This window comes from Bombina bombina, chromosome 6 (genome assembly GCF_027579735.1).
Source record: "Bombina bombina isolate aBomBom1 chromosome 6, aBomBom1.pri, whole genome shotgun sequence".
Lineage (NCBI taxonomy): Eukaryota > Metazoa > Chordata > Amphibia > Anura > Bombinatoridae > Bombina > Bombina bombina.
Window position 1 is genome coordinate 263640510 of NC_069504.1, and position 21534 is coordinate 263662043.

The following is a 21534-nucleotide window of genomic DNA, read 5'->3' on the forward strand; positions in this document are numbered from 1 at the left end:
ATCCTTTATTGGCACAATGTAACGAACAAGTGAAGTTTCAGGGTATCCCCCTTAATCATACATGTTAACAAACATTTCTCACTGCTTTTTATAGGCAAATAGGCGCCAAATTCAACATTTATCTGGCTTTGTCTGCCATCTACTGGCCAACCTATGTAACTGCAACTACTTCTATGTTGCACAGTTTTGCAGTCAAATAGCTGCCACCTAGGCAGCTATCATAACTGTAATTACAATAATATTATCACATATCTTATAGCCTAATGCCTAATAATTCCTTGATTACAATAATACTTAAAAACAATATATATATATACATACATAATACCATGTTATAGCTAATACAGATCAAATGACTACACACTCTAAATTGCTCATTGCTGTAATATAATTAACCTTAGAAAAATACTGATAGGTCATAATCTTTAGTTAACCCCTTAGGCCTAAGGGTTTACAACCTATATATCCATTTCATCTCTTTTTGTTGCAGTAATTTTTCCCTATCCATACCATTTCTCTGTGGCCCCACATGATCAATTACCTGCCACCTAAGATGGCTAATTTGATGTCCCTTCTCTATAAAGTGTGTTGAAAGGGTGGCCTCAAGGCTACTGCATCTTATGTTGGACCTATGCTGACTTAATCTATCCTTGATCTTTCTAGTGGTTGCCCCTAAATAAATTAAGGAACACAGACACTTAATGAGATAAATAACAAACTTAGATTTAGTGTTATAAAAACCATTGATTTTATACTTTTTCCCATTATGTGGGTGGTGAAATATATCTCCTTTGATGATAGAGCTGCAACTGGCACAACCTAGGCAGGGGTAACTACCTGTAACTTTCTTACCCATATATGTTTGTACAGGACCTTCCTTGGGGCCTATGTCAGTATTCACCAAATGGTCTTTAAAAATGTTAACTCTTCTATGTGCAGTGTGGTGGGCCTTTAAAGGAGAGAATATCCTTGTTTACAATTACGTAGGACATTCCAATGTTTATTTAATATACGATTAATGCTTTTACTGACGGTGCTGTGTTGAGTGACAAACACCATACGGTCACTGTCTTTCTTGGTCTTTTGCCTGAGACTTCCTTCTCTAATTTCACTAATTTTTTGTTCCAGCAGTTGTTTGGGATATCCATTTTTAACAAATGTTTGTTGTATTTCCTTGAGTCTAAGATTCACATCATTTTCTTCACTAACAATTCTTTGGACTCTAAACAGTTGGCTTTTAGGTAAAGAGTCTATGAGCCTCCTAGGGTGAAAGCTAGTGTAGTGCAACAATGTGTTTCTTTAGTATATGAGTCTGACTTTAATATATGTGCTTTCTTATATATTACAATATCTAAGAAATATATAGACTCCTCACTCCAAGTTATAGATAATTCCAATCCCCTTACAGCTGAGTTTAATTTGCCGACAAAGTCATGTAGGGGTCCAATCTCACCCCACCATATGCCAGACGTCATCTATGTAGCGCCACCATACTGCGCCAAAATCCTTTAAACATCTTATTTTCATAGACAACTCATTCCTCGAATTCACTCAAACAAATTGGCATATGATGGGGTGACATTGGACCCCATTGCTGTACCCTTTACCTGCACATACCAGGTATCTTTAAAGAGAAAATAATTCCAGTATAATAACCATCTCAATAAATCCTCCAAAAATTCACATTTCGACACAGAGTATTTCTTATTAATTTTCAATGGTTTAGTTATAACACCAATGCCTGTCTCGTGTTTGATGGCAGTGTATAGAATTTTTACATCCATTGTATACAGTAAAAATGTATCTGGGACTTCCGGTGGGCGGGCTTAGAGGCAACAGCTCTAGCTAAGAGCTCCGCACAAAATTCCATTGTAAATGATCAATTTTGGGTCTTAAATTGAAGCCTGAGCCTATTTCCCTTGACAGGAATCGTGTCTGGGTTACTGAGAGGCTGGAGAGGTACATCTTCCCCCACTGAAGTCCGCAATTTACTTCTCTTTTTTTTTTACCGTTAGTGGACGGTGGGGTTTGCGGAGGTAATGGCGGCCATCTTGGCGCGCTGAGGAAGCAGAAAACAAAGTACAGCACAGCAAGGACGCAGTGTGGGGCCACAAAGTCCCTACCGGAGCTAAAGTGGCAAGTTGGAGTGGCACCGGAGGTTTACTGATTTGATCAGCGGCATACCTGACGGCCGAGCGGTGAGATACTGGGGCTGGAGGAGCAGCATCGGAAGGCCATGTGGCGTATGAACTACGCACTTCATCAGTGGGACCCGCAGGAAGAGATCAACTGCCCAAGTCCTGAGAGCCACATTGGACCTATCTGCCAGGCATCTGCTTAACACAGCCTGGGTACAGCAGCTACAGCTCATCTTTTCCCACTGGAGTCTGACTCACGGGGTATGAAGGCACTGACTGGAGCTGTGATGTCTGGCCTTAGTCACTGATGTTCTCAGCTGGGACAGATCTAGGATTGGAGTTGGTAAGCAATAACTGTGAGCTGACTGAAGCCCAACTTATTTAAATCCTTTATTTCTGGAGGGAAGATACCCTGCACTCTCTATGCCCCATAGTATATAGATATACAGAGCGGAAAAGATTAACAGAGACTTGCAGAGCACCTTTAACGATCCCCTCTGGAACTTTCTGGGCCACAGAAGTTACATGTAATATACCAACTTATAGGCTCTATATCTACTAGCTCTGCTGAGACCGGAGAACTTTACTTGGTCTTGCCTGAAAATGATTTGAGCTGGAAATGAACACCAAGGGATTCTTCTTACAAACCACTATTTCCTTACTTATCCCATATTAACTATACTGCAAGATCTATGTGGTTGAAACTTGCTATTGTGCAGTTATCTTGGCTATAATACAGGCCTCCTTGTGACTGTTATATACTGGATGGACTTCCTAATGCTCTCTTTTTGTTCTCTTTTTTATGCAACTGTTCTCTGCCCACATTACAGAAGTTGTGTGTTAGTGTGTGCTGTTCTAACGTACCCTTTTTTTCTTGCAAGACTACTATAATTAGTTACACGCAGGTTTGAATGAATACAATAGAGGTGACACTTACATGCATTCTGCTATACTAATACATTGATTTTGTTTGCCTTTTGATGCAATTGTTCTCTAACCGTATTGCAGAAGAAATGTGTTGATATATGCCGTCCTGAGTAACTTATTTTCCTGCAGGATTCTTACAATTAGTCACAGACAGGTCTGAGGGAATACAATTGAAGTGACCCTTACATGCATTCTGATATACTAATACTTTGATATTGTCTTTTTTTTTTTTTTTTTTTTTTTTTTTGCTGCAATTGTTCTCTAACCACATTGCAAGAGAAAGAAAGAGGAAAAGTGTGTTGTTATATGCTGTTCTAACTAACCTATTTCCTTGCAGGATTACTTTAAATAGTGGCAAGCAGGTTTGAGTGAATACAATAGAGGTGACTCTTATGCGCTTTTTGATATACTGATACTTTGATATCTGCACATAATTTGCTATTGGCCTCTTAGCTGCCATTTTTTCTTTCCTTTTTAAAACAAAGGAAATACATGTAACTTGTGCAAGGGCCATTCTAGAAGTGGAGGGTTGTGAGGTGTATGGAGAGATTTTTAATATCACATAACATGGCGAATCGCAATAAAAACGCTGATCGCAGAACCAAGCAAGGATCCGATATTGGTGTACAGGCTTCATCCATAGACACCATGCATGACACTCATACCTTAGACCCTCATCCCATAGTCAAGCAAATCTCTACCCTATTTCTACCTAAAATAGAAAACCTTCAGAAAGGGGTTGATACTCTGGCGGAAGAGGTGAAACAATTCTCGACCAGAGTATCAGAGGTGGAAACGAGGGTTTCCGATTTGGAAGACACGCAGCATATTAACTGCAATAAATTAGTAGCTTTGGAAAAATACACCACGACACTTCAACAAAAGATAGATGATCTAGAAAACAGATCACGGCGGAATAATGTTCGCCTAATAGGTCTGCCTGAAAATGTGAAAGCCAATGATATTCTAAAATTTGTGGAAACTACCCTCCCTCCTCTGTTAGAGATCCCAAAGGATGCGTTACTGCATAGTGTAGAGAGAGCGCATAGAGTAGGCCCAGAGAGGCCAGCTATGGACCGTAATTCACAACCACGGCCTGTGATGATTAAATTCCTACATTTCCAGACTAAAATGGCAGTACTCAGAGCTTATAGAAAGATGGATGAGGTATTATTTGACAATGCTAGGATTTTATTGTTCCAAGACTATTCTGCAGATCTAACGAAAATACGCAGGGAGTTTTCAGCGTTATGTTCTAGGCTACACAGAGAAGGGAAACATGCCTATTTACTTTATCCTGCTAAACTTAAAATTGCTACCTCTAGAGACCCTAAATTCTTTGATTCCCCACAGGCAGCACAGGAATTTTTGGAGGGAGAAGCTGGCTCCCGAAGTCCCTCATATGCTAGGGGGGAGAGGGTTAAAAATAGATTCTGTGCTGGTAAAAACAACGAGATCTAAGGTTTACTGATAATAATGGCTTGTGTAGTCAGTGAGGAGATGAAGTTTCATCCTAGAAAGACTGTATTCCATACTCATGTTGAGGACTTGGGATTGTTAATGTTATGTTGGTTATGGTTGGTTCTTTTGGTAAAGAGGATTAGGTTTCAAAGTCGCACCTTGATTGCATATAATGAACGGTTCTTGGACCACAACGAAAAGGAGGGAGGATGGAGGCACACTGATATTGGCTGGGGGAACACTCAAGGTTATGTTAGCAAATTACTCAGATGTGTCCTCCTCCTACCTCGGCTGGTTCCCTCAGTTGGTGTATGTAATAGAAACAAATGTATAACGGGGTATATACCTCTATGCAACATAGGATTTTTGAACAGAAGTTTTTTTGGGGGGGTACAGTAGGGTGGGGGAATTTGTTGGCGTATATTTAAGGTCAAATAAGCTTATAACAAGTTACTTATCAATATTACTTTTTGCAGGTTCTCTTACAGTAGACAGGACTCTTACATTTACCGAAAAAGGTGGTCTGGCACGCAAACGGGTAGGAGAATTTTTTTTTTTTTTTTCTCTTCTTTCTCTCTTTGCTCCCCTTTTCTCCCTTCTTACCCACCCCTCCTCTCTCCCCTCTTTTCACTCATGTGCTTGGAGTGTCGATGGTCACACAAAGGATCATGATCATTATTAATATTTAGTATTTATTCTTGGAACGTGGGGGGTATACACTCCCTGGTTAAGAGAAAGACTATACTGACACAACTTAGGAAAAAGGGGGCGGACATTGCATTCTTGCAGGAGACACATCTTAATGACTTGGAGCACACTAAACTTGAAACAGACTGGGTTGGGAGAGTAGAATTCTCTTCATACAAGACTGCCAGTAGGGGGGTAGCCATTCTCTTTGGGGAAAAAAATAGAGGTTGACGATGTGACAGTAACGACGGACCCAGAGGGACGTTACATTATAGTTCAGACTACAATTGCAGGTAAAAAATACACGATGTGTAACATTTATGCACCCAATAATAAGGATAAAGCATTTTGGGATAACTTGATTGGACTGCTGACCCCTTTCCTGGATACACCACTTATAATTGGGGGTGACTACAATTTGGCCCCGAACCCTCAGTGTGACAGGCTCAGGGACCCCGCCAGACAGCTTCATGGGCCCCAACCTAAAGTTAGTAGTAAATTTGAGTTCAAAGTATTCCAATCCTTAATATCGGCACTAGATGTCACTGACATATGGCGCAGGCTAAACCCGGATGGTAGGGACTATACGTGTCTCTCTCGGGCCTCCCCTACAATGTCTCGCATAGATCTATTTATGATCTCGAATTCCCTAATCCCTCAAGTAGTGGATGTGAAAATAGGAGACGTAATTGTTTCGGACCATGCTCCTGTTGGTCTCTTTTTAGACACTTTGCCCAAAACAAGTAATCGTAGAACACTTCGGTTTCCACAATACTTGCTGACCTCGCAAGAGTTTCAGCAATACCTGGAGGGAGCCTGGGATGATTTCCAAACCAATAATATACAACATCTGTCAAACCCAGAGCTTTTCTGGCAAACAGCTAATGCGGTTCTTACGGGTGATATTTTGGCCTTTTTGTCACGCAGAAAAAAACTGCAGACGGAGAGGCTGGAGAATCTGAGGGGGAAGCTGGCAACCCAATATAGTTTATACAGAGCTACACCTACGGTGGCAAATCATCAAAAGTATGTAGGTACTAAAAAAGAATATGATGCGCTATTGGCATACCAAGCCTCCCAGACTCTTTTCAGAACTAGGGGAAAGTACTACAGATATGGAGACAAGTCAGGTAGGCTCCTGGCCTCTCTCAGCCTAAAAACTTCCACGCGGTTTATAGCAGCTATTAAAACCAAAGATAATTTAGTTAAGGATCCCAAGGGAATAGTAGAGGCTTTCGCTTCTTATTACACCGATCTTTATGCTAGCACTCAGCAGAATCCAGAGGAGACGATGCATGCTTTCTGGGACTCTATTACATTACCGCAAATATCGGAAGAGCAGCTAGGCAAGCTTAATGCGCCTATTACTAGGGAGGAGGTAGACAAGACAATTATGGCCTTGAACTTGGGCAAGGCTGCAGGCCCGGATGGGCTGCCCATAGAATTTTATAGGATATTAAAAACAAAGGTAACACCAGTGCCCACTGATTTATTTACGAGTTACTTCTCAGAGGCGAGCAAACCGACTAAGACCTTTGCGGCTGCCCATATCACTCTTATCCCTAAAGCGGGTAAAGATGCGCTTCTTCCGGAATCGTACAGACCGATCTCGTTGCTCAACTCCGACTACAAGATTCTAACAAAATTGCTAGCGGAGCGCCTTAAATATATCTTACCGGAGCTGATACATGAGGATCAGACTGGCTTTATGATGGCGAGATCCTCTGTGGTAAATGTGCGTAGAATCCTGCAGGTTCTTCAGCATTTCTGGAGTATGAAACAGTCTCGAGAGAGATGCGAAATTCCGGAGGCCTTCCTGTTGTCCCTGGACGCAGAGAAGGCCTTCGATAGAGTGGAATGGGGTCACCTATTCCACACAATGGGCAAATTCAATTTCTCTGGGCCCTTTGTCTCATTTCTAAAAAATCTTTACTACTCCCCTGTTGCTAATGTATGTGCTAACAACCTGTATTCGTCAGACGTGGTATTGCAGAGGGGCACGAGGCAGGGATGCCCGTTGTCCCCTCTGCTGTTCAACCTAGCATTGGAACCGTTGGCAATTAAATTACGCCAAATATTTCCGGGGATTGATGTGGTGGGATGCCCGCAGCACCTCGCATTGTATGCGGATGACATGCTGCTATTTGTGCAGGATCCAAAGACACATATTCCATCCATTGTGCAGACCTTGCTGGATTTCGGGACATTCTCGGGATATAAAGCCAATATGCAAAAGTCGGAAATTCTTTGGTTATACAGGAGAGAGGAATCGGCTCAGAAATACCCATTCGCAGTAGCGAATCAAGTGATCATATATTTAGGCATCTAGATTCATGTGAACCCTAGTAAATTGTACTCTATCAACCTGACTCCTTTATGTGCAAAGTTGTGTTGCCAAATGAGAAGCTGGAGGTCACTCCCTTTATCATTAATGGGACAGGTCAGTCTTCTTAAGATGGTGATCCTACCTCGTCTTTTATACCCTATGCTTATGCTGCCCCTACTACTTACGAAAGCAGACGTGAAAGCACTAAACTCTGCAATGCTCTACTTTCTGTGGCGAGGAGGGAGACCACGTATCTCGACTGATAAATTATCTATGACCTACCTCCATGGGGGGCTATCCCTGCCGGACTTCAAATTGTATAACTGGGCAGCCATGATACGCTTGGTACTGGACTGGCAACTGAGCACGGGTCACTTTTATCAAAGTGGTTTGGAACAAGCGACTCTAGGAGGTATAGCATTGGTGTACCTGCCGCACATGTCCAAAATACAGGTGGCTAGGTTGCTAGATGGGAATCTCCTATACCAGGGCCCTCTTAAGGCCTGGCATTTGGCACATAGGTTCTTGGCTAAAACGAATCTGGGTTCTATTTTTCTCCCATTTAGTGGTAATCCGGACTTTCCAGCGGGTATGGATACGAAACCATTCCGCACATGGGAGATGCTTGGATTGAGGAATGTGGGCTCGCTGGTAGATCCGCTGTTGAAAACAATCAAATCCTTCACAAAGCTACAAACAGATTATAATCTACCGAGAAGTCACTTTTATGCGTACCTACAGGCACGGCATTATGTAACCAAGCTAATTAGGGACGGACCGGGTTTCTGGGATGGTTCGCCATTTCGTGTCTCGCAAAATCTATTTAAAATGGGGAGCTTCTCGCTATCAGAGATTTATCAAACTTTAATACACAGACGTTTACAATTGATTCAACCGGACCTCTTAAAGGGCTGGCAGAAAGAAGGGCTACAGGCGCCTGTATGGGAGGAGGCCCAGAGGGGATTGGAAAGAACCAGAAAAGCCACTTTATCTGCGAATCTGAGGGAAACGCAAATTAGGTTCCTACATAGGGCATATATGACTCCCAAGTGTCTAGCTAAATGGATCCCGGACTGGCCTAATAGATGCTCTAAATGCTTGGCGGGGTCTCCTGGCCTGTTACACTACATTTGGGACTGCCCCATGGTTAGACAATTTTGGAACAAACTGCAGTACTGGATTGAAAAAAAAAGTAGGCATTTCTGTTGACTTGACACCTGCAGCTGTTAATATTCCTGGACTGGGAACGACAAAATAGCCAGTATGACTCGGAACTGACCTTATTGATGATATTGGCGAGAAAATGCATACTTAAACACTGGACAGCATCTAAAACACCCACAATACCTTACTTTCGCAACATGTTAAGATCGCAATTATTTATTGAACAAATAGATGTCAGAGTGGACGTAGGTGGCAGGCTAAATCTATTTTTAAGGAAGTGGCGGAGACTGATCCTGACATTTGAGTTAGAGATTCAAAGGCAGGTTCTGCTGCCGTTCCGCAACACTGTTGCATTTATGGAGGAATCCCTGAGGGGGGACTGGAACCATCTCAATATCTGAAACCCCCCCCCCCCCTTTTTTTCTCCTCTCCCTTTTTTCTCTTTTCCTTTCTCTTCTCTTTTCTTCTTTTCCTGTTGCCAGATCACGCCGGAGAAATTAGACTTAAGTGACACAATGACCAAAATTGTAAGAGCTGGGGTAGGTTATGTAGATGTTATGCCCGCAAGGTGCTCCCTGGCGGGTTAGTTTAGGTTAGTTTAAGTTAATTGAGAGAGAAGTTGTAATCTCTCAGAAATTATAAAATATGAGAGTGGAACTCGTGTGAGTAAGACTGTACTTTTGGAAATAAACTATTGTACTCTATTGCCTTAATGTACAAGAAAGAAATGTTTATATCTCAAAAGGACAAGGAGGTTTATCCTGATGTTGATGCAATACTGTCTTGTTTAACTTATGTACTTGATTTATATGATGTAATGTGATGTTCACTTTTTCTTATGTACTCACATGAAGATTGCTCTCTTAATAAAAAGAATTTAAAAAAAAAAATGTATCTGAATTTAGTGTTAAATTGAGAACCTATTTCAGAAAATTCCCTGTGTCTTTTAAATAAGTCTAATACGTGATGAAATCACATTGGAGGGGGCGCAGAATAGTGTACAATTAGATGATGGTTATTAATAACCTTCAAAGACAATTTACAACTTAAACAAACTAATGTTATCTTGTGAGGTGAAAGATATATCAATATAAATATAAGGTTATATAAATCCCTTTTGGAGTCAACAGAAAAGAAAATGTCTCTTTTTTGCAAATAAGTTGATAGCTGGCGGTGGCTGCCTCCTCTTAACCGGATGATCCAGGCAAGAACTAGGAGAAATAAAAAACAGAGGGGCGCCTCATGTGTGGTATAGTCTGAATGAAGACATATGAAAAAGCAACAGAATAGCCAAATGAGTACTCACATACTCCAGGAGCACACTTATGTGCTGGTAGGGGCAGGCTGTAGATTTAAGTGGGTGTGACAGCTCACCCGTTCAAGGATACTTCCAATGCTGTGGTGATACTCCAAAAGCACACCAATGTGCTGGTAGATACAGGCTGCAGATTCAGGCAGGTGTGGCAGCTCACCCAAACAAACAATCTTTTTGGTATTGATGCAGTAGGGACAAAGGCAGGTTTAGTGCTCCTCAGTAGCTGTGCTCTTTGTAGTGATTGTAGGTAGAAGGTAGGAAATGAGATCCACTCCAAAAGTAAAAGTTTGCAAATATTTATTAAAAACAAAAATTTAAAAACAACACCAGGGTTGTTATAAAAAGTGGATTACAGGGTCACCCAGTTGGCCCCAATGATTGCCATATTGATAAACACTTGTTTAGCTATATGGCCCTGTGTCAATCCTCTTTCTAGGATTCCCTTAATTACTTTTTGTATCTCAAACACTGGATTGTGTGACAATACTTTATATGTATCCAGGTCATTATGTTGCATATTAATTTCCATGATATAGTAAGATTTATCTAGGACTACGGTGGCTCCACCCTTATCCGCCCCTTTAAAGATTATATTTGAATTTTTCTTAAGACTAGCCAATGAGTTTCTGTCATTTTTCGTAAAATTGTTGACCACATTGAAATCAGATTTACCAAAAACTTTTTTATGTTTTACTTTCTCCTTTAATTTATTCAAATCATTACTGACCAATTTAATAAATGTACCCACACTATGGTAATTGACAACAGGGTTAAACATGCTTTTTTTATGCAGATCTAACTTTTTTAAGGACCATTCATTTTCCTCTCTAGGGTTAGATAAAGTGACAACATTATTTCTAAATCTTAGTCGCATGCCAGACTTTCAATTTAATGTTGCGGAAAAATCTTTGTAAGTCCTTTTCAATTTCAAGAAAGTCAGTGTCTGCTGTAGGGCAGAACGACAAACCCTTATCGAGCATATTGATTGAGATTAAATGGATACATAGGTTGGAAACCCTTAGGCCTAAGGGGTTAAATAAAGATTATGACCTATCTGTATTTTTCTAAGGTTAATTATATATTACAGCAATGAGCAATTTAGAGTGTGTAGTCATTTGATCTGTATTAGCTATAACATGGTATGTGTGTGTGTGTGTGTGTATATATATATATATATATATATATATATATATATATATTGTTTTTAAGTATTATTGTAATCAAGGAGTTATTAGGCATTAGGCTATCAGATATATGATATTATTGTAATTACAGTTATGATAGCTGCCTAGGTGGCAGCTATTTGACTGCAGAACTGTGCAACATAGAAGTAGTTGCAGTTACATAAGTTGGCCAGTAGATGGCAGACAAATCCAGAGAAATGATGAATTTGGTGCCTATTTGCCTATAAAAAGCAGTGAGAAATGTTAAACATGTATGATTAAGGGGTATACCCCAAAACGTCACTTGTTCGTTACATTGTTGTGCCAATAAAGGATACTTTTAAGTGCTGTGGCCTATTACAATATTTCTATGACTTTGAGGGCATTAGTAGCAACCCTGGTCTTCAATGAGCACTATATGTTACTGTCTGCGGTATCACATTTTATGTTAAAGTATAATGTGTGTGAAAAATAACACAAAAAAATGACTACCCACAAGTTTGACAACGACTGGTGGTTGAATTAGTGCATGGAAAGTGTTAAATACCAGCATTTCAAATACCCTAGGGTGTCTAATTTTCAAAAATATATGGTTTGATGGGGGTAAATTACATTGGCCAACTTCAGAAATGACCCAATTAGAACATGGGTGCATGATGACAGATATGAAAATTCCAAGTTGGAAAACTGGAATGCGCCCCCTAAAAATAAGGCCTTTTAGCCCCAAGAGAACCCAACACACGTCTACATGAGTGGTATCACTGTACTCAGGAGATGTTGCTGAACACATATTGGGGTGTTATTTGGCAGTAACCCTTAACATTCTCAGTAAATGTATTGTTAAATTGCTATTTTGTAAAACAAATCACCACTTTTTTTTTTCTTTCTCTTTCAAACTTTGGCATAGATTTGTGGTAAAATGGTTGCATGAAAATAGTCAAAATACCCCAAGTTTAATACCTTAGGTTTTCTTCTTTTTAAAAATATATACATATGAAGGGTTATTCAGGGATTCCTGACAGATATCAGTGTTCCAATGTAACTATCGCTAATTTTGAAAAAAATGGTTTTGAAATAGCAAAGTGCTACTTGTACTTATTGCCCTATATCTTGCAAAAAAAGCAAAGAACATGTAAACATTGGGTATTTCTAAAATCAGGACAAAATTTAGAAACTATTTAGCATGGGTGTTTTATGGTAGTTGTAGATGTGCAACACATTTTGGGGGTCAAAGTTAGAAAAAGTGTGTTTTTTTATTTTTATCATAATTTATAAAAAAAACTTATAGTAAATTATAAGGTATGATGAAAATAACATTTAATGGCGAGAAAAACAGTATATAATATGTGTGGGTACAGTAAATGAGTAAGAGGAAAATTACAGCTAAACACAAACACTGCAAAAAAATTAAAATTAGCCTTGGTCCCAAACGGTCAACAAATGGAAAAGTGGCCTGGTCACTAAGTGGTTAAATTTTACAAAAATTCATGTTTTATTTCAATAAACGGATCGTAAACATGGCACACATTTGGTTATGTTTTGATTATGTAATTGTATATTGAAAGGATTAAAATTAGGATTTCAGACTAACCTAATTGTTTTTATGGTAACAAAAAACTGCTGCCAAGCTTGCCATCTTATAAATGTTATCTTTTTATAAATAACTGGTATTTTGAATGGGTTAAGATCCTTCAGGACACTGATTTCTGTGCTGATATACAGGGAGTGAGCTCCATCATACGATAGACATCTTTTCAGCCTGGTCCAATGCTTTTTTAGGTTAAACAAACTGGTGCCACCTCATATATTTCACCTTTTCAGAATAGGTAAAAGGTATTTTGAAAGGGTTAAAATCCTTTGGGCCCCTGATTTCTGTGTAGATATATATAGTGTGCGAGCCCCTTCATAGAATCCCATGGGTCTTTTTTTATGGAGATTTTGTGCAATAACAAAATAAATGGAATAATAGAAGTCCAACAGTATTTTCACACATATATATATATATATATATATATATATATATATATATATATATATATATATATATATATATATATATATATATATATATATATATATATATATATATATGTGTGACTTGAGGTCAGAGGCTGGTGAGGCACTAATTATGGTACGCCCGAGAAACGCATATATGAACCCGATAGAGGTAGCTTAAATTTACAATTAAATTGGCAGGTTGCACAATGACGATTAGCATTTTTTACATCACATGCATACAGGTAAGAAACAAATTAAATTTTCCTAATATAGGCAAATGCTTTGCCAGTATTAGGAATTGTCTGTTTATAATAGCATGGGTCTTGCCGCAAACTGCAAGACCGTGCTATTACACCCTCCCTCCGTCCTGCTGGCTTCCTAAAATAGTGTGGTCTTTCTGCTGACGGCGAGATCTTGCTATGAAAAAACCAACCCCCATAGAAAGAACAGCGATGTACTTTAAGGTGCACTTGAAAAATAAATAGAGCTGTTTTTCCAATTTGTAACAGTCCTGCATTATATATTGGCACAAATTATGACATTTATTGCCACACAGCCTAATACAACAAAATGCACTGATCAAATAAATAATCTAAACATTGAATAAAAAAAGGTCTGACATATATTAATACACACAGAGCGCCTCCTAAAAGGCTAAGACACTAGTAGTGACAAGATTATTTAAATAAAAAATATAGTTCTTAGGGCCGAAACACGTTGACACACGTTGACATATATGGTAAGCTTCTTTTCAATTACTGACTAAGTTTGAATAGCAGTTTTGCACTATGTTATATTTGTTTTATTACAGGTATATCTTTGAATGAATTGATCCCTGAGACATAGGATCCATTTCTGTATTTTTTGATCGTTTACACACAGGAATAACTTTTTAGGAGCATCTCTTCACATCTTGTATTCACATAAGGGTCACTTTATAAGTGTGTTATTCACTTTAACACATCCTAAATATTCATTGGGGTTATTTTTTCACATTTTTTCCTTTTTCTTTTTTCATTTTTGTGTACACACATTTTTGATTATTCACGCCCACTTCATCACATCATCTTTTCAGGATTTTTTGGATATTCACAATAATTTTTGAAATTCGATTTGAAAACCATTACGTTTTTCTTTTTTACACACTTCATCATTTCACCGTTTATCGAGGGATATATAAGGATAACTGTTTAAAATAGAATCTTCATATTGGACATTCACTCTCTGGAAAGAATTTAAAGTTTGGGACCTACATATTTATGGACACCTACTCAGTAAATTGATGTTTTTATATATTTAGATTTTTTATCCAACCATCAACAGCTGTTTTATTGTAATTTATTTTGTGATTAAGATTGTATATTGTTGTGGTTTTTAACATCAATTGTATTGTTTTTTTATATAGATATATGCATATTTTATTGTTAATTTTAAGTGGATCCACTTTTGTATCTTGCTTGTATATTTTAGCTATAAGTAGCTTATAAAATTTTATATACCCCTATAGAATTTCAATATATTTTTTATTTAAATAATCTTGTCACTACTAGTGTCTTAGCCTTTTAGGAGGCGCTCTGTGTATTTATTTTTAGCACTACATTCACCTTTTTGGGGGCGCTGGTACCCACAATACTAGGAGCTACAGACACAAGGTTGAGCGTTGTCAGATTTTAACAGATATTAATACACAGCCTCAGCCATACAGTTTAAAGCTTAAACTGTATGGCTGAGGCTGTGTGTCAATTTATGTGACAATATTTGCCAATACATAATGCAGGGCTATTACAATTTGGAAAAACAGCTCTATTTATTTTTTAAGTGCACCTTAAAGTTTAAGCCATAGTATTCCTGATAAAAAGCTTTTATAATTTCCTCCTCCAGAATTTAGTCAGTTTTTAAATTAGCTTAATCATATGTAAATTGCATATGTAGAGATGGATAGAAATACATACACATTTATATTTTATAGCAGAAACCTTTTTATTGATATAGGACCTGTTATATTCATTATATACAGAGCACTTATTTATAAAATTAGTAGTTATTCTAATTATGTGTATTGAATAAAATCTTGGCATTCTCTGTGATTTAACATATTTATCTAATCAGAACAAATTATGACATGTATTGCCACATAGCCTCAGCATACGACAGAATTTGTGCCAATACATAATGCAGGACTATTACGATTTGGAAAAACAAACTGCACTTGAAAAATAAATACTGCTATTTTTCCAAATTGTAATAGGCCTGCATTATGTATTGGCACAAATTCTACATATAATTTGCCACACAGTCATCTCAGACATGAGCATCCACAGAAAGTTTTCTACGGCGGGCAAACCAACATTAGATGGACGATTATCTAATATATATATTTTATATTTATATATTATTTTTTTATATGTGTGTGTACGTGCACAAACATATACTTTTCCTTATTATATCTACCCTAATTATTCTGGGGGAAACATATACAGATCAGGAAAAATAATAATATCACCCCCATACAATATCATTTTGCCAAATTTCGATTCAAGATTATAACAGTTTCATCCCCCCTTTTTTTCTTTTTCATACTTTACTCTCTTTCCCTTTTTCTCTTTCTATGTAAACAAGAACCACATGATACACACTTTTATATAATACCACTAGGAGATTAATACATTTAAATTATGTTGATATATAATAACGAATACTTAATCTCACCTATTCGTTTAAATCAGTCACAAACAATAATTACACATCCTTGCTACATGTTGTTGTATTTCATGTAGCATTCCTAAATTATATATATAAAAAAAACCTCTCTCTTCCCCTTCCCTTCTTTAATTCCTCCACTTCCTCATCTTCAAATATCCACTGACCTCAATTCTAACATATTAGAGTTAGAAAAAGGATTCATGATCTGCTTCTGAAAACCTCTTTCCTGAGATAGAATACATACAGCTAGATTACTAATTTTGAGCGCTATAGGGATTTTAACGACTGCCAAAAAAGCGGCGTTATTTCACCTCCCTATAACGCTGGTATTACAGGTTTTGAAAAAGCAGGCTTGTGCGGGCGATATGGTGGCGTTGAGCTCCATACCGCACCTAAAACAAGCGCTGCTTTGTCGTGCTCGTGCACGATTTCCCTATAGACATCAATTGGAAAGCCGGCAAAAAAAAGCCTAACACTGTGCGATTGCGGAAACAAAAATGTTTAAACCTAACACCCTAACATAAACCCCTAGTCTAAACACCACTAATCTGCTACCCCCAACCCTCGCCGCCACCTACATAGTTATTAACCCCTAATCTGCTGCCCCCAACATTACCGCCACCTACATACAGTTATTAACCCCTAATCTGCCGCCCCAACATCGCCACCACCTACATAAAACTATTAACCCTTAATCTGCCGCTCCCGATGTCACTGCCACTATACTAAAGTTATTGACCCCCAAACCTCTGGCCTCCAACATCCCTACCACTAAATAAATCCATTAACCCCTAAACCTAACGTAACCCTAACACCCACTAACTTTAACATAATAAAAATATAGCTAAATAAAATTTACAATTATTAACTAAATAAACCTATTAACCCCTAAACCGCAAGACCCTCCACATTGCAACAAGCTAAATTAAACTATATTAACCCCTAAACCTAACCCCCCTAACTTTAACAGAATTAAAATACAGCTAAACTAAAGTTACAATTATTAACTAAATAATACCTATTTAAAACCAAATACATACTTACCTGTGAAATAAAACCTAAGCTAGCTACAATAAAACTAATAGTTATATTGTAGCTAACTTAGGTTTTATTTTTATTTCACCATTAAGTTTGTATTTATTTTAACTAGGTAGACTAGTTAGTAAATAGTTATTAACTATTTACTAACTACCTAGTTAAAATAAATACAAACTTACCTGTGAAATAACACCTAACATTACAAAAAAACAAAACACTAAAATTACTAAAAATAAAAATAACTAAATTACATTAAAAAAACCCCCACTAAATTACAAAAAATAAGAAACAAATTATCAAAAATAAAAGAATTACACCTAATCTTATAGCCCTATCAAAAGGCCATTTGGATGAAGACTTCTTGCCGCCTGGATGAAGACTTCTTGCCGACTGGATGGATCCTTCAAGCGGGACTTCAATAACTGTAAGTGAATCGTCGGAGGTTAGTGTTAGGTTTATTTAAGGTTTTTTTGGGTGGGTTTTATTTTTAGATTAGGGTCTGGGCATGTAAAAGAGCCAAATGCCCTTTTAAGGGCAATGCCCATACAAATGCCTTTTTCAGGGCAATGGGGAGCTTAGGCTTTTCTCTTGTTAAGTGTAGTCAGTCCACGGGTCATCCATTACTTATGGGATTATATCTCTTCCCCAACAGGAAGTTGCAAGAGGATCACCCAAGCAGATCTGCTATATAGCTCCTCCCCTCACATGTCATATCCAGTCATTCTCTTGCAAGCTAACTAAAGATAGGTTGTTGTGAGAGGTCTGTGGTGTTTTTAAACTTAATTTATTTCTTCAATCAAAAGTTTGTTATTTTAAATGGCACCGGAGTGTGCTGTTTGTTTCTCAGGCAGCATTAGAAGAAGAATCTGCCTGCGTTTTCTATGATCTTAGCAGACGTAACTAAGATCCACTGGCTGTTCTCGCACATTCTGAGGAGTGAGGTAACTTCAGAAAAGGGGAATAGCATGCAGGGGCCCCCCTGCAAACGAGGTATGTGCAGTAAATTATTTTTCTAAGCAATGGAATTGACTGAGAAATTACTGCTGATACCAATGTAATGTAAGTACAGCCTTAAATGCAGTGGTAGCGACTGGTATTAGGCTGAGGAGTGTGTATACACTGAAGTATTTTTCTAGGGAATGGAATTTGACTCAGAAAATACTGTTAATACTGAAGTAATGTGTGAGCCTTAACTGCAGTAAAAGCGACTGGTAGCAGGCTTATTAATAACACTTCATAACTTTTAAAATGTATGTTCAAAACGTTTACTGGCATGTTAATCGTTTTTTGTGAGGTACTTGGTGATAAAACTTATTGGGGCATGATTTTTACCACATGGCTAACTTTTGTTTCTGCATAGAAACAGTTAACTGAGCTTCCCCACTGTTGTAATATGAGTGGGAGGGGCCTATTTTAGCGCTTTTTTGAGCAGTAAAAATTCAGTCACAATCTTCCTACTTCATCCTCCATGATCCAGGACGTCTCTAGAGAGCTCAGGGGTCTTCAAAATTCATTTTGAGGGAGGTAATCAGTCACAGCAGACCTGTGACAGTGTGTTTGACTGTGATAAAAACGTTAATTATTAAATTGTTATCCGTTTTTTGGGTATTAAGGGGTTAATCATCCATTTGCTGGTGGGTGCAATCCTTTGCTAACTTAATTCATTTACTGTGAAAATTTGGTTGCTATAACTAATTTGGTTCATTGTTATTTCAACTGTAACAGCTTTTTGTGCTTCTTAAAGGCACAGTAGCGTTTTTTATATTGCTTGTAAATTTATTTGAAAAGTATTTTCCAAGGTTGCTAGTCTCATTGCTAGTCTGTTTAAACATGTCTGACACAGATGAATCTGTTTGTTCACTTTTTCAAAGTTTTACAAATTTGACACTTTTGCTTCTTCGGAGGCTATTTTTGGGAGAAAGGTACTTCAGGCAGTGGTTCCCTCCGTTTAAAGTTCCTGCCTTGTCCCTCCCTTCATCCGTGTACTTTAGCTTTGGTATTAGTATCCCATAAGTAATGGATGACCCGTGGACTGAACACACTTAACAAGAGAAAACATAATTTATGCTTACCTGATAAATTTATTTCTCTTGTAGTGTGTTCAGTCCACGGCCCGCCCTGTCTTTTAAGGCAGTTCTAAATTTTTAATTTAACTCCAGTCACCACTGCACCCTATGGTTTCTCCTTTCTCGTCTTGTTTCGGTCGAATGACTGGATATGACATGTGAGGGGAGGAGCTATATAGCAGATCTGCTTGGGTGATCCTCTTTCAACTTCCTGTTGGGGAAGAGATATAATCCCATAAGTTTTCTGAAGTTACCTCACTCCTCAGAATGTGCGAGAACAGCCAGTGGATCTTAGTTACGTCTGCTAAGATCATAGAAAACGCAGGCAGATTCTTCTTCTAATGCTGCCTGAGAAACAAACAGCACACTCCGGTGCCATTTAAAATAACAAACTTTTGATGGAAGAAATAAATTAAGTTTAAAAACACCACAGACCTCTCACAACAACCTATATTTAGTTAGCTTGCAAGAGAATGACTGGATATGACATGTGAGGGGAGGAGCTATATAGCAGATCTGCTTGGGTGATCCTCTTGCAACTTCCTGTTGGGGAAGAGATATAATCCCATAAGTAATGGATGACCCGTGGACTGACTACACTACAAGAGAAATAAATTTATCAGGTAAGCATAAATTATGTTTTTTAGATAGTTATTTTATTTGGGGGGTTAGTTATGGGGGTGGTGGGTTTTACTGTTGAGGGTTTTTTTGTAATTTTATTTACAGGTAAAAGAGCTGAATTCTTTGGGGCAATGCCCCACAAAAGGCCCTTTTAAGGGTGATTGGTAGTTTATTGTAGGCTAGGGTTTCTTTATTTTTTTTTTATTTTGATAGGGTTATTAGATTAGGTGTAATTCTTTTTTATTTTTGATAATTTGTTTCTCATTTTTTGTAATTTAGTGTTTGTTTTTTTATGTAATTTAGTTATTTTATTTTTTTGTAATTAGATACTTTTTGTAATTTTTAGAGTAGTGTTAGGATTTTTTTTAATGTTTAGTTTAATTTAATTGGTAGTTAGTTTAATTGTAGTTTAATAATTATCTTAGTTTAATTGTTAGTTTAAAATTCATTTATTTAATTTGACAGGTAAGTTTTAATTTAAGATTGTAATTTTAATATAAAGTTAGGGGATCGTTAGGTTTAGGGGTTAATAGTTTAAGTATATTTTGTTGTGGGGGGCTTGCGGTTTAGGGGTTAATAGGTTTATTATAGCAGCGGTGTGGGCAGACAGCAGATTAGGGGTTAATATTTAAATAGTGTTTGCAATGCGAGAGGGCGGCGGTTTAGGGGTTAATAGGTTTATTATAGTGGCGACAATGTCGGGGAGCGGCGGAATAGGGGTTAATATATTTTAATAGTGGCGGCGTTGTCGGGAGCGGCAGATTAGCGGTTAATAAATTTAATATAGTTTTTGCAATGCGGGAGGGCCTCGGTTTAGGGGTTAAGAGGTAGTTTATGGGTGGTAGTATACTTTGTAACACTTTAGTTATGAGTTTTATGCTACAGCTTTGTAACGTAAAACTCATAACTACTGACTTTAGATGGCGGTACGGATCTTGTCAGTATATGGTGTACCGCTCACTTTTTGGCCTCCCAGGCAAACTCATAATACCGGCACTATGGAAGTCCCATTGAAAAAGTGCTGTACTGACATGCGTGACAGGCTAAAAGGTGTGCAGTACACCTATACCTACAAGACTTGTAATAGCAGCGTTAGGGAAAAAGCAGCTTTATGGGCCATAACGCTGCTTTTGCAGTCATAATGCCAAACTTGTAATCTATCTGATATTTTCTCTCATTTCTGTATAAAACTCTCTAATCCACCCTCTACACGAAGATCATGAATCAAATTCCTAAGTGATAGTCCTTTCCGAGTTTTCTATAATTTCAAAATAATTTTCCTACCAGTTCATTAAGTCATATTTATGATCCTAGTCCTTTCTTTATACTTTAAACCGTCAAGTAGGAGAGAAATATCATGAGTTTCAAAGTTTATCCTTGTCTGATATATTTTATTTATTCAGTAACATACTCTAAACCAAAACGTTCTGATCTTATAACAGTGCAATAAGCAATGTAATATATATACATTTCTTAACCTACATTTTCTACATAAACTATAATCTGCTCTGGACTTCCGGTGGGCGGACACTGAGGATAGCAGCAGGGAAACAGAGCTCCCACTGCAGATCTCTCAAAAGCTGAAAAAAATACTTTTTTGGGGATCTTTCTCAGCCCAGCCTATGTCCTTGGCAGACTGCCCAGAATGGAGGAATCGTACACCCAGATTCTCTTATATTGGCAGAAGTTGGTAATCTCTCCCCCACCGAAGCCCGGCTAAAATTTGACCAAGTGCGCCACAACAGCGCACCGATCACTGTACCAGTAAGGTGATCACTGGTGCCTCGTCGACATCGGGAGCGTGATATCACAACTCCTGTGAAGACCGGACCGGTCACCCTGGACCATCAATGCTTCTGAAAGCGTGGCGGATCTGGGGATGACACAAGGGTGAAATTATATGGAAGGGAGACTGTGCAGCTTATAA

General features: G+C 38.1%; 1 protein-coding gene across 2 annotated transcripts in view; it reads left to right on the forward strand.

The window, feature by feature from the left end:
• The first annotated feature begins 3359 nt into the window (after nt 1-3359).
• The window catches only part of LOC128662837 (uncharacterized), a 39975-nt gene continuing 21800 nt past the window's right edge, over nt 3360-21534 (forward strand). For both annotated transcript variants that reach the window (XM_053716826.1, XM_053716827.1), the window contains exon 1: nt 3360-5064. In XM_053716826.1, the coding sequence (XP_053572801.1) occupies nt 3606-4526 (921 nt within the window). In that variant the 5' untranslated portion in view covers nt 3360-3605 and the 3' untranslated portion in view covers nt 4527-5064. The remainder of the gene's footprint in view (nt 5065-21534) is intronic.